Here is a 15,273-nt window from a genome sequence, read left to right on the forward strand (position 1 = left end):
ATGAGGGAGTTTCGAGGAAGATTGGTAAATTTTGGTCAAATGAGAGAGTCTCCCTCCTAATGAGGGAGGTTTGACAGCTACAACCAAGACCCTGGATACCAACGCTGTTCACCAATAGAACTGAAATAATCAGATTAATCACAGAGTCATTAAGGTAAAATCAAAGGAAATCTGCTTTGAATAATCATAAATATATATATGTATGTATCTGGTACATGTATAATTAAATAGAAAGAGCATTCAGATTATGTACTTTATGACAGACATCTTTGGCAAGATTTCGATTCCATTTTTTTTCTAAATATTGGGCAATTGTTTCATTAAAAAGTTATGTTAGAGTTTTCTCAAGGCAAAAATCCAGTGGAAGACATAATCTGCCTTATTGTTTCTTTGTCGTCTTTTGGCAATGGCTGGAGGGGAGACCGAGTGGGACCGCCATAGTAACCCATCATCTCCATAGCACACTTCAGTCCTGGAATTCCAAACTGCTTGGTTACCTGAAAAGGTGAAAAAAGTTAGCAATAACTTTTACAAGCATTTTATTAATTTCTAGAAATTGTTTTCCAAAGCAAATCTGCAAAGAAATATATTTCATGAAAATGTGTTATAAATCTTGTGAATTAGTGTACCAGAAAGTTTAAAAATGTGGCCGCACCTTCAAATTCTGTAATTATGAATTAATGATATTTCATTAGAAAAAAAAATCCTTTCCTTTCTTCGCAAAATATTTCTCTTTAATCTAGTCTAGAAACCCTATCAGTCAAACTTCGATTACAACTGCAAAAGCTGTGACAAACATTTGATATTCAGAATGTGACGAACAAATTAACTAAATATGAACAGAATTAGATTAAAGGAAATGGAACTTTTGGAATTGTAAGTTTATGAATCTTTAAAATACAGAAAGTGTTGACGCCTACCCTGATTATCATCAATACTTACGGCAGTGTTCGGCGCTATAAGTCTGTGTTGGAGGTGTTTAGCTTCCTCAAACTTTCCAGCTTTGAACAAATTCTCAAGGTCACACAACTCCTTCCCAAGGACATTTCCAAGTGCACACACTCCACCCACGCAGCCTAGCAACACATTAAAAGTTTTTTTGTTTTTTTTTTGTACTTAAGGACACATTCTTTAGCTAAATTATAATAAATGCCAATTTTTAAAAGCAAAAACATCCAAAATGAGATATTTCTACATGTATTATCAAGTATGCTAATAAGTAGACCTGGCCTCAAAAAACAGTGGCACCAGGTTGGTCCTTGTCGGACAATTCAGCGAAAAGACGACTATTCGGTCAGTAGTCTGTTTTCCAATATGCTGTAATTTGAAATTCTTCTTTCAAGCTAAATACAGTTGCATGGACTTAAAACAGCAACCGTTAGACTTGAAAATGAAAAGGTCCAAACATTTTTAACAAATAATTTTTTTATTTATTAAGAATTTATAAAAACTTACCAACGACATAGCCAGAGAGTAGAAATCCTGCTGAACCGGCCAGTATCTGGAAATCAGCTTCCTGGGTTTTGTACGCGAGCAGTCCAATGGAAGTTATCTATAGGAACAATTAACACCTCCAAATATACCAGGTAGTTAGGAGATAACCTTATCTGACAGAGTTACAAACAGGGTGTCATTAGCAACGTGGAGCTTGATCCTGCCATTGACATTGTACGTATGGGACCTGGATGTTCATTTTAGTATCGATGGTTACTTGGGGTGAAGACATACTAGATGCACCAACACTAAGGGGAGTACACAATACATCTAAACCTTCCATACAATACCGTTCTCGCTATTATTCTAACTGTTCTCCAACCATCTCCTCCAATTCAGGTCTGAAGGAGTGCTCAGATGAGAAACTATGTGAGAATTCTCTGCATTTTTGACTTTTGAAATAAAAACAACTGAATGTCATTATACCTTATCGGTGTTACAGCCAGTCTGATTGGTCAAAACATATTACAAGACGGGGAGACTCTTCACTACTAAGTTTTAGTTCTATTTTGATAAAACATTTTAACACTTGTGGTAGGGAAACTTTATTATTTGTTTCCCCTTGATCTATCATACTTCACTATCTTCATTGTAAAGCATGATTAACCTCAGGGAAACAAATACTATGTTTCCCTACTACATAAATGTACAATGTCACATACATAAGCATAGTCAATTCAACAGCTGGCGAAACTACTGTATACTAGGAAATGTTTGCCCGAGTTAAACTTTCCTCTTTTTCAGTCTCCATTATGAGGGCGAATGAACATATGCCAATGCAAAAGGCAAAATCACCTCTGGGCGAATATTGATTGTACCATTGAAGGGCTAGAGTCTTACAGTATTATTACAAAGTAGGCTGAAGCCATATAAACTACACTGAAAATGTAAAACACAAATAAAAAATTAGGGAGAAAAATATGCGATTTTCCTTTATTGTCCATTGTTCAGACACTGAAACAAAGGTTCCTATGACATGCTATGAATAATCTCTGTGAAAACGGTCCCAACAATTCATGATGGGTGATTATCATATTATGTTTATTTTACTCTTGTTAGTTAAATTTCAAATTACATGTATCTTTTACAGTTTGAAAATTAACAAGTTCAATTCAAGTTAGATAAACATGAACAACCAACTGCCACTTGTTGGGGAACCTCTATGAATCCCGACTTACATCACCACCACTGTCCTTCAGGCCGATGATGTTGGGGTGTTTGGACAACTCTACAACCACAGCCGGAGGGATGGTTATGTTGGTATTTGCCGGAACACTGTATAACAACACCGGTATGGAGCTGTTGTCTGCCACCTACAACATGTCAGAGTCTTCAGTCATCTCAGGACCACATCATGTATCTTACTGTCACTATAGCTGTGTGGCTACATACTGTACGTCACCTTATTTTCATGTACCATTTATTTTGGCAAAATGAGTCTGTAGGTTTTACTTAACTGAATATCTTAATTTAAAATTCAAATGTTGCTATTTCAATATTGATAGCAGTTACAGTTGAATTAATATTCACTGAGGAGTTGAATTTGTGAATGAGTCTCCTCTAAATTAACATGAAAATTAATATCTCACAAAAATAAAATCATAAACAGCAGCAAGCCTCCTAACATACCTATACTATAGCAGGAAGTATATCAAGATTAATGATTTTACATAAATTGTCACTAGATTTATGTGCCATTTATCAAATAAGGTTGGCAGGTAATTGATTAAATTGATAATAAGTTTAAAAGTGTTTTCCCAAGGTTTCCCTTTCTTTTCCAAATCAAATTTACTGCAATATGTACCATATTTATCGGACAATCATCCTCAATATCCAGAAGTTACGCTCACTTTCGCTCTCTACCCACCTGGAATATGTCATAGCAAAATTGAAGGGACACAGATAGCTGTTTGATTGGTCTCAGATAAAAAAAAATCAATCGCTAGGTTGATACCTGTCCTTTGAAGATTACAAAGGAGAGACGCCCAACTTTAAAACCTGTCAATTTTTACTGTTATGTGACCGCAAGATTCTTTTGATATATCTCAAAGGATCGAACTAGTCTTCTTGTCTCATCAACAAGGTGGTGTACACTGAGCCTTCAATTTTGCTGACATATTCAAGGGGTGTAGAGAGCGAAAGTGAGCCTAACCCCAGTATATCGAGGATGTCTGACAATAAGCCCATGCAGTTCAGTAGAAATCTAAACAAATGTATTTTTTTGTTCTGTAATAAGCCCACCCACTACTTTGAGTAAGAAATTACAGGCTGGCACCCTGGGCTTATTGCAGGATAAATTCAACACTAGCTACATGTATATTGATATATGAAAGTGACAAAAATTATCAAGCTGATATTCATGCACCAATGTTCATTTTCAATTCTTAAAATATATACATGTCAGCTTAAGAGTAACTGCAATCTCATTAGATTGTCTGTTGTTGAATGAACTTATTTTAAAGAATCTTTGAAAGTGGTTCTACTGACATTGGGACATTCAGAACATTTTATTTATCTATATTTGCTGTGTCAAAACAATGAACAGATACCTTGCCATAGTGTTGTATAAGGGCCGAGTTATTCATGGCACCCTTGTAGTAACACGGGGTGACCACTAGCGCCACCTGGGCACCTGCTTCTGCCATTTTATTGGTCATCTCTATTGTGTCGCGTGTTGCTGAAAGAGGAAACAAACTTCAGATATAAAGTTAAAGAAATCACAGAATCAGAAATAAGAAAGTATACTCAAAATATTATTAATAAATCAAGACAAATTTCAAAATCACCGAACTGTTGCACTTCCCTTACATTCACAGCCTGAACAATGATATGGTTAAATAGGTGAATGGTATAACATTACATTTACATTAAAATATTAAATTATCAACTTTGTTTATCTTTAAAAGAATTATGAAACCAGTTTTTCAAACTTATGTTAATTAATAATTAATCACTCTTGTTGGCTCGGATGGAAATGCACAGAGGGTTTTATGTGGGAGGAAACCGGCGTACCAAGAGAATAATCAAATGGTCAGACAGGTAACCCAGTACCTAGTTTCATGTCTGATTGCGGAATCGAACCTCGGATGTATTGGTGACAGACTGTGCCACCCAACAACCGCATATTTTACACTTACATTCACAGCCTGAACCTGCAATGATAAGCTTGTTCGGGTCTGCCATAGTCTTCACCTTGCGTACCATATCTATCCTCTCCTCCTTGGTCAGGTAAGCATACTCTCCATTTGAGCCCTGTACCACATAACCTGGTAAAATCAACATGATATTGAGGTGAAACCTCTACACTGCAGATGTTTACAGCAGAAATGCTCAATGTAGTTCTGTTAGAAACCCTTAAATTATTGTTCCAAACTTAACAGCCTAGCAAATACAGAGACCACATAAACTTAAATCTTCTAGTCTTTTTTTTATGTCTTTGCCTCCAGAAGACACCGAACAACAATCAAGATTCCAGTATGCCATCATCCTCAATACTCCAGGGGTTAGGCTCACTTTCGCTCTCTGCACCCCTAGAATATGTCATGGCAAAATCGAAGGCTCAGTGAGTGCCAGCTTAATTTTCATCAAAAGAATCTCTCGATTGCATATAACTGTAAAATTGACTGGCTTTGAAGTCGGTGTCGCTCTTTCGTAATTTTCAAAGGACATGTATTAGCCTAGTGATTGGTCAGATTGTTTTACCTGAAACCGATCAAATAGCTAGCAATGGCCAATGTGCCGTCAGTTTTGATATGACATATTCCAGGGGTGCAGAGAGCAAAGGTGAGGATAACCCCTGAAGTATCGAGGATGGTATCCCATAGACACAGTGACAAAATTTTACATACACTGACCCAGGATTTGAAATCTGACACAAATGACCGTGTAAATATACAGCTGGGGGCACATTATACATATTGTATATTGATAAATTTACAATATTGGTAACTATGGTTGATTGATTGATTGATAGGTTTTACGTCCGCTTCACTACCGTGTATTTCGGTTATCCAGCAGACGTTAACTATGGTAACCCCTCTGCTTTATATAGATTCAAATTTCAAACACCAGAGTACATACAAACTTGGATTGTTTTCAGGGAAATTTTGTATGACTACATACTACAAATGAAGTCATTTAAATTTAAAATAAAAAACCACACGACACCTGGATATGACCCCAGTAACCTCTGTACGTGCTGTTACTAACCGAGTCGATAACTCTGATGATAGATGAAGTGCATTGTAATCCATACATTGTTTAAAGTAGCTAAAACTTGATAACTGTGACGTATCTGAAATTGACAAAGGGATATATCACATGGTGAAACATTGGGTGCTTAAAATACATATCGGTTACTGGCCTCTTAGACTGGTATACGTTTTTAATTCCACAAGCCTGATGCCTGGCTGTTAGATTTTATGTCGGGACTTGTGGAAAGTTTTAGCATTCATTTGGAAATTACAGTTGGGCATGCAAGTATTATTTTTCAAAATCTGTCTACAGGCTAAAGACGGAATTGTACACCCCTGGAAAGCTGGTGTGCATCAATTAATGCACTACCTGCTTTACTGTGTGGTAATACATCGTTTTCTGTAGCACACTTCACATGTGTACAGGTAGTTCAAATCCGTGCACACATCTTACACAATAAGTAACTGTTCCATCACCTGATCTACGCTTTACATTGTCCTCACCTGTCTAACAATTAACTCTCACCTGTCTCACTCTTAACTCTCACCTGTCTCACTCTTAACTCTCACCTGTCTCACAATTAACTCTCACATGTCTCACTCTTAACTCTCACCTGTCTCACACTTAACTCTCACACATCTTACTCTTAACTTTCGCCTGTCTCACTCAACTCTCACCTGTCTCACACTTAACTCTCACCTGTCTCACACTTAACCTGTATAATAGCTGTCACTCACCTGTCTCACACTTAACCTGTATACTAGCTGTCACTCACCTGTCTCACACTTAACTCTCGCCTGTCTCTCACCTAACCTTCACCTGTCTCACACTTAACCTGTATACTAGCTGTCACTCACCTGTCTGAAACTTGACCTGTACTCACCTGTCTCACACTTAACCTGTATACTATAGCTGTAGCTGTCACTCACTTGTCTGAAACTTTACCTGTACACTTACAATTACCTGTCATATACTTTACTTATATCAAAGACTTAGAATCTAATTCCGTGCTTATATGCAGTCATGCATTCCAGTTTATCCTAGACACCTGTAAAGTTCCTGCACTTGAACTTACCTGTATCAACTATAGTCTATGTGTGCATTTATATGGTAAGAAACTTTATAGTACAGACTATACTTTACCTGTAATTAAATCCTATTGCTCTCTAACTGACACAAAATCTCACCTACATAGTGCAGCATACACCCAACACCTTACCTGTGTATAGGAAAAATACCAAATGTATGCTAGCTGAGACGACACCGTAGTCTTCTGTCCCAAACTTTACCTATTTAGTCACCTGATCCATAACTCATCAATTCAGTTACAACTTACCTGTGCCATATTTTAACTGAACCTTGAATCCTCCTAAATTTGGATGATTTCTGGGACAAATAAACCAGTTGTATTAATATACCAGAGTTGCAGCAGACTACGTCACTAAAACAGCTTCACAGTCGCTGCACAGGTAGTATTAAAATATTACAAAATAAAAACCTCTAAATGGTATTTTGTTCCAACGTTGCATGTTTTCTTGCAGTCGGTCATACGCAATTGTCTCATCCTCGTTGAAGGGTGTGGCTATCGGGGGGTACACACCACTGACATCAAGAACCTGGCCTGTCGAGGACGACAGACGGCGCCCAAAAACCCGTCCCCCTGCAGAACACGACGTCATCTTCCCAAATTTCGGAATTCGCCGAGTTATAATCGACAGTCCCCTGCTAGCGATAGATGACATTTTCTTTGTTATGTTTAATAGTGACTAGACCTTCACGTAGCTGCAGACGTAGAACCCAGGGAATGACATCCGATAGGCGAGCAGATACCTGGTAATTGGAGAAGATACCCTTCAGGTCATCCTAGCAAACCTGCCGACGTCTATCATAACAAAACCCACGTGTGTGTACACTGTATCTCCACATTAAAGAGTTCTAATTCGAGTGGGGTCCGCGCGGAATTTAAAATCGATGTGGCAATCGTTTGATGTTTTTTGACGAGGTGATATCGGAAAAGTTCTCATTTTGGTAAGGTAAAAAATGAGCTACTTTGTCAAAAAGAGTGTATTTTTTAACTCGTCATTTTTTAAAAACAAGTAGAACTCACAGGGACCTGAGGACTTGTCACAGCTAACATATTTGGACCTAAAACTTAGGTGTTCATAGTAATTTTACACGTTTACTCGTTAAAATTCTCTGAGAACGTTACCAAGTTCTCAGGTTCCTGTCAATATAAAAATCTATAACACGATTTAAAATCTCGTTTCATTGGCATCACAAATGACTTGGAAACATGTACATTCTTTAGAAATATAAAGGAGTGATTTACGGATAGAACTGGTAACGTTATATATATGGTAGCATGGACCAATGGCCCATCGAGATCTCTAGAGCACCTACGTTTTTCTAAGTGACAAAATTTTACATACACTGACCCAGGATTTGAAATCTGACACAAATGACCGTGTAAATATACAGCTGGCGGCACATTATACATATTGTATATTGATAAATTTACAATATCGGTAACTATGGTTGATTGATTGATTGATTGATAGGTTTTACGTCCGCTTCACTACCGTGTATTTCGGTTATCCAGCAGACGGTAACTATGGTAACCCCTCTGCTTTATATAGATTCAAATTTCAAACACCAGAGTACATACAAACTTGGATTGTTTTCAGGGAAATTTTGTATGACTACATACTACAAATGAAGTCATTTAAATTTAAAATAAAAATCCACACGACACCTGGATATGACCCCAGTAACCTCTGTACGTGCTGTTACTAACCGAGTCGATAACTCTGATGATAGATGAAGTGCATTGTAATCCATACATTGTTTAAAGTAGCTAAAACTTGATAACTGTGATGTATCTGAAATTGACAAAGGGATATATCACATGGTGAAACATTGGGTGCTTAAAATACATATCGGTTACTGGCCTCTTAGACTGGTATACGTTTTTAATTCCACAAGCCTGATGCCTGGCTGTTAGATTTTATGTCGGGACTTGTGAAAAGTTTTAGCATTTATTTGGAAATTACAGTTGGGCATGCAAGTATTATTTTTCAAAATCTGTCTACAGGCTAAAGACGGAATTGTACACCCCTGGAAAGCTGGTGTGCATCAATTAATGCACTACCTGCTTTACTGTGTGGTAATACATCGTTTTCTGTAGCACACTTCACATGTGTACAGGTAGTTCAAATCCGTGCACACATCTTACACAATAAGTAACTGTTCCATCACCTGATCTACGCTTTACATTGTCCTCACCTGTCTAACAATTAACTCTCACCTGTCTCACTCTTAACTCTCACCTGTCTCACTCTTAACTCTCACCTGTCTCACAATTAACTCTCACATGTCTCACTCTTAACTCTCACCTGTCTCACACTTAACTCTCACACATCTTACTCTTAACTTTCGCCTGTCTCACTCAACTCTCACCTGTCTCACACTTAACTCTCACCTGTCTCACACTTAACCTGTATAATAGCTGTCACTCACCTGTCTCACACTTAACCTGTATACTAGCTGTCACTCACCTGTCTCACACTTAACTCTCGCCTGTCTCTCACCTAACCTTCACCTGTCTCACACTTAACCTGTATACTAGCTGTCACTCACCTGTCTGAAACTTGACCTGTACTCACCTGTCTCACACTTAACCTGTATACTATAGCTGTAGCTGTCACTCACTTGTCTGAAACTTTACCTGTACACTTACAATTACCTGTCATATACTTTACTTATATCAAAGACTTAGAATCTAATTCCGTGCTTATATGCAGTCATGCATTCCAGTTTATCCTAGACACCTGTAAAGTTCCTGCACTTGAACTTACCTGTATCAACTATAGTCTATGTGTGCATTTATATGGTAAGAAACTTTATAGTACAGACTATACTTTACCTGTAATTAAATCCTATTGTTCTCTTACTGACACAAAATCTCACCTACATAGTGCAGCATACACCCAACACCTTACCTGTGTATAGGAAAAATACCAAATGTATGCTAGCTGAGACGACACCGTAGTCTTCTGTCCCAAACTTTACCTATTTAGTCACCTGATCCATAACTCATCAATTCAGTTACAACTTACCTGTGCCACATTTTACCTGAACCTTGAATCCTCCTAGATTTGGATGATTTCTGGGACAAATAAACCAGTTGTATTAATATACCAGAGTTGCAGCAGACTACGTCACTAAAACAGCTTCACAGTCGCTGCACAGGTAGTATTAAAATATTACAAAATAAAAACCTCTAAATGGTATTTTGTTCCAACGTTGCATGTTTTCTTGCAGTCGGTCATACGCAATTGTCTCATCCTCGTTGAAGGGTGTGGCTATCGGGGGGTACACACCACTGACATCAAGAACCTGGCCTGTCGAGGACGACAGACGGCGCCCAAAAACCCGTCCCCCTGCAGAACACGACGTCATCTTCCCAAATTTCGGAATTCGCCGAGTTATAATCGACAGTCCCCTGCTAGCGATAGATGACATTTTCTTTGTTATGTTTAATAGTGACTAGACCTTCACGTAGCTGCAGACGTAGAACCCAGGGAATGACATCCGATAGGCGAGCAGATACCTGGTAATTGGAGAAGATACCCTTCAGGTCATCCTAGCAAACCTGCCGACGTCTATCATAACAAAACCCACGTGTGTGTACACTGTATCTCCACATTAAAGAGTTCTAATTCGAGTGGGGTCCGCGCGGAATTTAAAATCGATGTGGCAATCGTTTGATGTTTTTTGACGAGGTGATATCGGAAAAGTTCTCATTTTGGTAAGGTAAAAAATGAGCTACTTTGTCAAAAAGAGTGTATTTTTTAACTCGTCATTTTTTAAAAACAAGTAGAACTCACAGGGACCTGAGGACTTGTCACAGCTAACATATTTGGACCTAAAACTTAGGTGTTCATAGTAATTTTACACGTTTACTCGTTAAAATTCTCTGAGAACGTTACCAAGTTCTCAGGTTCCTGTCAATATAAAAATCTATAACACGATTTAAAATCTCGTTTCATTGGCATCACAAATGACTTGGAAACATGTACATTCTTTAGAAATATAAAGGAGTGATTTACGGATAGAACTGGTAACGTTATATATATGGTAGCATGGACCAATGGCCCATCGAGATCTCTAGAGCACCTACGTTTTTCTAAGTGACAAAATTTTACATACACTGACCCAGGATTTGAAATCTGACACAAATGACCGTGTAAATATACAGCTGGCGGCACATTATACATATTGTATATTGATAAATTTACAATATCGGTAACTATGGTTGATTGATTGATTGATTGATAGGTTTTACGTCCGCTTCACTACCGTGTATTTCGGTTATCCAGCAGACGGTAACTATGGTAACCCCTCTGCTTTATATAGATTCAAATTTCAAACACCAGAGTACATACAAACTTGGATTGTTTTCAGGGAAATTTGGTATGACTACATACTACAAATGAAGTCATTTAAATTTAAAATAAAAATCCACACGACACCTGGATATGACCCCAGTAACCTCTGTACGTGCTGTTACTAACCGAGCCGATAACTCTGATGATAGATGAAGTGCATTGTAATCCATACATTGTTTAAAGTAGCTAAAACTTGATAACTGTGATATATCTGAAATTGACAAAGGGATATATCACATGGTGAAACATTGGGTGCTTAAAATACATATCGGTTTTCTAAGGATTTTTTAGTGTTATAAATGATTTTCAGAGGCATCAGAAAGTACTTTGACTTTCCGATGCATGAATCCGTCTTATAAATGATTTTCAGAGGCATCAGAAAGTACTTTGATTTTCCGATGCATGAATCCGTCTGAAAACTTGCCGCCATGTATTTCGGCCTAGTGTAACGTTACCTCAATTGCGGATAGATTAACATCCGTAAGTTGGAGTTGCAACTCGTAGGGTCATAGGTTATATAGATTATTAAAAATACCTACTATAAATATAGCACGTGTGACATATTTAAATTGCAGGTAAGTTGTCGTCACAGAATTCACGTGATTATCATTTCTAAAAGGGTTGGTTTGTTTTATTTGGTTTAACGTCCTATCAACAGCTAGTTATATAATGTAGACAGAACCACTAGTCACATACCGCATTATAAATTTAAAGCCCAAACATCGTATTTTAGTTTATAACCGCATCATATTTTAGACAAGTCAAACGTGTACCGTCATGCAGTCTCTATCAGCTCTCCGGGCCTCCTTTTCATTTCGACTTGTCTGTTCTCATATATATATTTAATACTAACTTTGGGTGGGTAGTCTTTCTCACTTGTTATTATTTGGTGTATGCAATTTATATATATACATACTTTTCACATTGCAAACAGGCTCCGCCTTTCGGCTCTAATGTTTCGCTCTTCGAGTATCTGCCAGGCTAGGGTAAGCTTCTTTCTAACTAATTTTGGCCCGCACGTGACCTCGCGTGTGGAACTGTTATTGAGACTATAAATTAATCACAGTGTTGACAATTCTATATATCTATATATCTATATTCTATAAGCATAACTCAAATAGGTAATGTTTATAGAATATCGCACTAGTTTACTGAACGCGAAAACGCAGAAACTTCCACTTTACAACTATCATATTGATAATACATTTGTATATTGTAAAAAAAGTAGTCAAGTAATCAAGTGTCCTCCGTAAATTGAAATATACTCTAAACCTATTTTAAAATATTGCTGTGAACTTTGGGATGGTTGTACTCTTACTGATACAGATATAAAGTTAGAAAAGTTACAATTAGAGGCAGGACGTATTGTCACCGGTTTACCTTCTTATGCTAGTATAGACAATCTATTGATACTGAAACGGGATGGGAATCCGTAGCCCACCGAAGGTCCCGTCGGAAACTGCAATTATTTCATAAAATTCATCATAATATTACTCCTAACTATCTAAACACTCTACTCCCTCCCCTTGTCGAAAATGCTCAATATAATCTTAGAAACGCCGAAAACTACAACCTGCCTAACAACAGGCTAGAGTTGTTCTACATGTCCTACTTTCCTTCTACTATTAGACTCTGGAATCAAAATTGACATCTTTATTAATACATGTATCTTACTAATAGTATAACTAGTTCCGTTCGCATGGAGAAGGAACAGCCACGTGGTCTGATATGTATTTTCTTAAATTTACTGTATTGTTGCAGTACTTATCCAGTAATCTTAACCGTCGGACTCTCTAACGCCCNCCCCCCCCCCCCCCCGCCCTCTCACTCTTCCTTTATCTACATGTGCATGTTAATATGTGTGGGTGTATGTATGTCAACTTATCAATTAATTTATCATACATACCTAATGTCGTATTTCTGCCATTATGAAACTTTGTTAAATATATATTATTGTACAGGGAAAGGTCTTGATATAAGTTGTACAGCTTGTGCCCAATTCCATTGCTATGTAAAAAAGGTAATAAAATATGTTTAAATAAATAAATTCCACTTAAACGGTATTCAAAAGGGTAGTAATAAAACGAACTTAACTCGTCGGGTGGTTGACTGAATCATATCTTTTAAATCAATTTGTTTGTTCTGTGAGCCTTTCGGCTTGTAAAATACAAGGTATATTATGGAAAGCCGGTATGCGATATACTCCGTGCGAAATACTTTTTAAACATGTTTAAACTGGAGTATCCGGTAGGACCTACCGGTATCAGTGTGACTAATTGTGATGGACACATAGGGAGGGTTTTCTGCTACAGACAGCAATAAACCTAGCCGCCGTGCGTGTTAGTAAACACTATCATGCTACAGTAGTGATCTCACCAGTGGTCAGCTGTCTGTCGTAATTCTATAGGTCTCTCAGTGATGTTCTAGGCTCAGTTCTTCACACATTGTCAGCTTTTTCTTTAAATTTAATTTGGAAATTGTACCATTATGGATTCTGTCTGCTAAAAGTCTAACTTAAATTAAAAAAAATATATATACATGTGAATGAATCTTCCAAAGATGCTTCAGACGGCGCATCTTTGAAATTCCAGTGCTTACGCTTGTAAGTGGGGATAACCCTAGCCCGAGTTTCCTCTGGCCCTGACACCAGACTTTAGACATTTTGCCAGATAGATACGTCTGGTGTCAGGACCAGAGAAAATTATATTTGACCTCGACCGTCTCCGAATGTCACAGTTGTGAGATGAGAACAGGTGAACGATACAGGCCCATTGCACTCCTTGTGTTTTCTCAAAAATTTATGAATTGTCCTCTTTCTTGTATGTAGATAACAAACATTCTTGCCCGAGTGAGATATATGTATACTTGTTATCCCACCATTGCTTACCACAAAATATCCACATGTTTCTCTCCCGTTTGACATTATGCTAAATATGAAAATGTAATTTTAATCTTAAAATTGTGACATATTTTTGAATTTCATTTGTTATAAAATCGAGCGGAACATTCGATACAAAATGTCGATATTTGAATTAATACATGCAATATTTTTATTGTTTCTATGAAATCCCTTCAAATGTTAATAAGATATGGTTTCATAACTGAGTTGGTAATTACATTTTGAACATATCTGATTACCTTAACCGGAGATATATAAAGCCAGTATATATACGTTTCTGCCTTAACCAAGATTAACATAGACGAGTATAAATTCATTGACAAACTTCAATCATTTTGTCCGAAGTACATGTATATATATATATATGGTCGGCATATATAGCGTCCGTAGATGCGTGTATTAACTTTCTTGATTGTGAGCGCTATCACAGAGGTTGGTATATATATTGATACAGAGACCAATCCGGATAGGGTATCATCAACATATCCGGGGTGGGGGCGGGAACTAACAAATACCCCGCTAAAAGAGAATGGAAAGTGGGGGAACATGTGAGCTTTTAGAGGGTCCCTGAACTATAATTGCTTGTGATACCGTAAGTAGGTCAGTTCTATAAATAACTAAGTTGTTTAAAAACCGCCCAGGCCTCCATACACACTGTGTGTACATTCAGCCGTCAGCTGATCAGCTTCGTTCTGTATGTCAGGGTTACGCACAAGCACGTACGATCACCGAGTTAGTGTTGCTCAGTAAGCCCATCACATGTTATACACCGAAATGTTTCCAACAATGGTACCAACATGACCTCTCCGGGACTCAAACGATGACTGCAGCCAGAACCGAGTTCGACCGCAGTTCGACGACTTCTCGGGGAGACGAGCTAAGTATTGGTACGGCGTAGTATACATACTTCTAGTTTCATAACACTGTTTGTTTACATCAGTGCACAGGGGTCTAGCTCGATCGTCTAAGTAGGACCATCTTTAGTTACCTCCAGTGTGACCATGCAGTGACCAGTGTCTGATGGGTACTGCGCTTGTGAACGTCACTTGACTCACCTATGAGACGATATAGCTAATGCTGTTTCCGACAGGTGGAGCGGACACTATGGAGCCGTGGAGGGCAGTCGCGAAGAGCAAGTACTGGTTTCAACTAACTGTTACACATATATGTTTTCATATTTTTGTATCAATCTACTTAATATTTATATATATATATTATTGATTGTTTCTATTCTACCCC

At 37.7% G+C, this 15,273-nt stretch overlaps 2 protein-coding genes across 6 annotated transcripts in view; one reads left to right on the forward strand and one right to left on the reverse strand.

Moving 5' to 3' along the window:
* LOC110455405 (4-hydroxy-2-oxoglutarate aldolase, mitochondrial-like) lies at positions 1–15,010 on the reverse strand. 4 transcript variants are annotated; one of them, XM_021505523.1, is made up of 7 exons: positions 14,942–15,010; positions 4,632–4,760; positions 4,044–4,171; positions 2,673–2,807; positions 1,456–1,552; positions 943–1,076; positions 1–497 (listed from the first exon to the last, which is right to left on the reverse strand). In XM_021505523.1, exons 2-7 carry the CDS (start codon positions 4,696–4,698, stop codon positions 345–347), a joined length of 714 nt encoding a protein of 237 aa, XP_021361198.1. In that variant the 5' UTR covers positions 4,699–4,760; positions 14,942–15,010; the 3' UTR covers positions 1–344. The 4 variants fall into 4 exon arrangements, with proteins under 4 accessions (XP_021361198.1, XP_021361196.1, XP_021361195.1 ...); XM_021505521.1 differs by lacking the exon at positions 14,942–15,010 and adding an exon at positions 9,966–10,379; XM_021505520.1 differs by lacking the exon at positions 14,942–15,010 and adding an exon at positions 7,187–7,600.
* Positions 14,565–15,273, forward strand: part of LOC110455406 (RING finger protein 122-like) — a 15,059-nt gene continuing 14,350 nt past the window's right edge. Inside the window, exon 1 of one of the 2 annotated variants that reach the window (XM_021505525.1) lies at positions 14,565–14,921. Coding sequence is in view for 1 of the 2 variants with exons in the window: in XM_021505524.1 (XP_021361199.1) it covers positions 15,109–15,170 (62 nt within the window). In the remaining variant the exon portion in view is untranslated. Of the gene's footprint in view, positions 14,922–15,081; positions 15,171–15,273 lie in introns of those variants that run through there. The other variant, XM_021505524.1, reaches the window with a different exon arrangement.

The sequence above is a fragment of the Mizuhopecten yessoensis genome, unplaced genomic scaffold (genome assembly GCF_002113885.1).
Source record: "Mizuhopecten yessoensis strain PY_sf001 unplaced genomic scaffold, ASM211388v2 scaffold8213, whole genome shotgun sequence".
Lineage (NCBI taxonomy): Eukaryota > Metazoa > Mollusca > Bivalvia > Pectinida > Pectinidae > Mizuhopecten > Mizuhopecten yessoensis.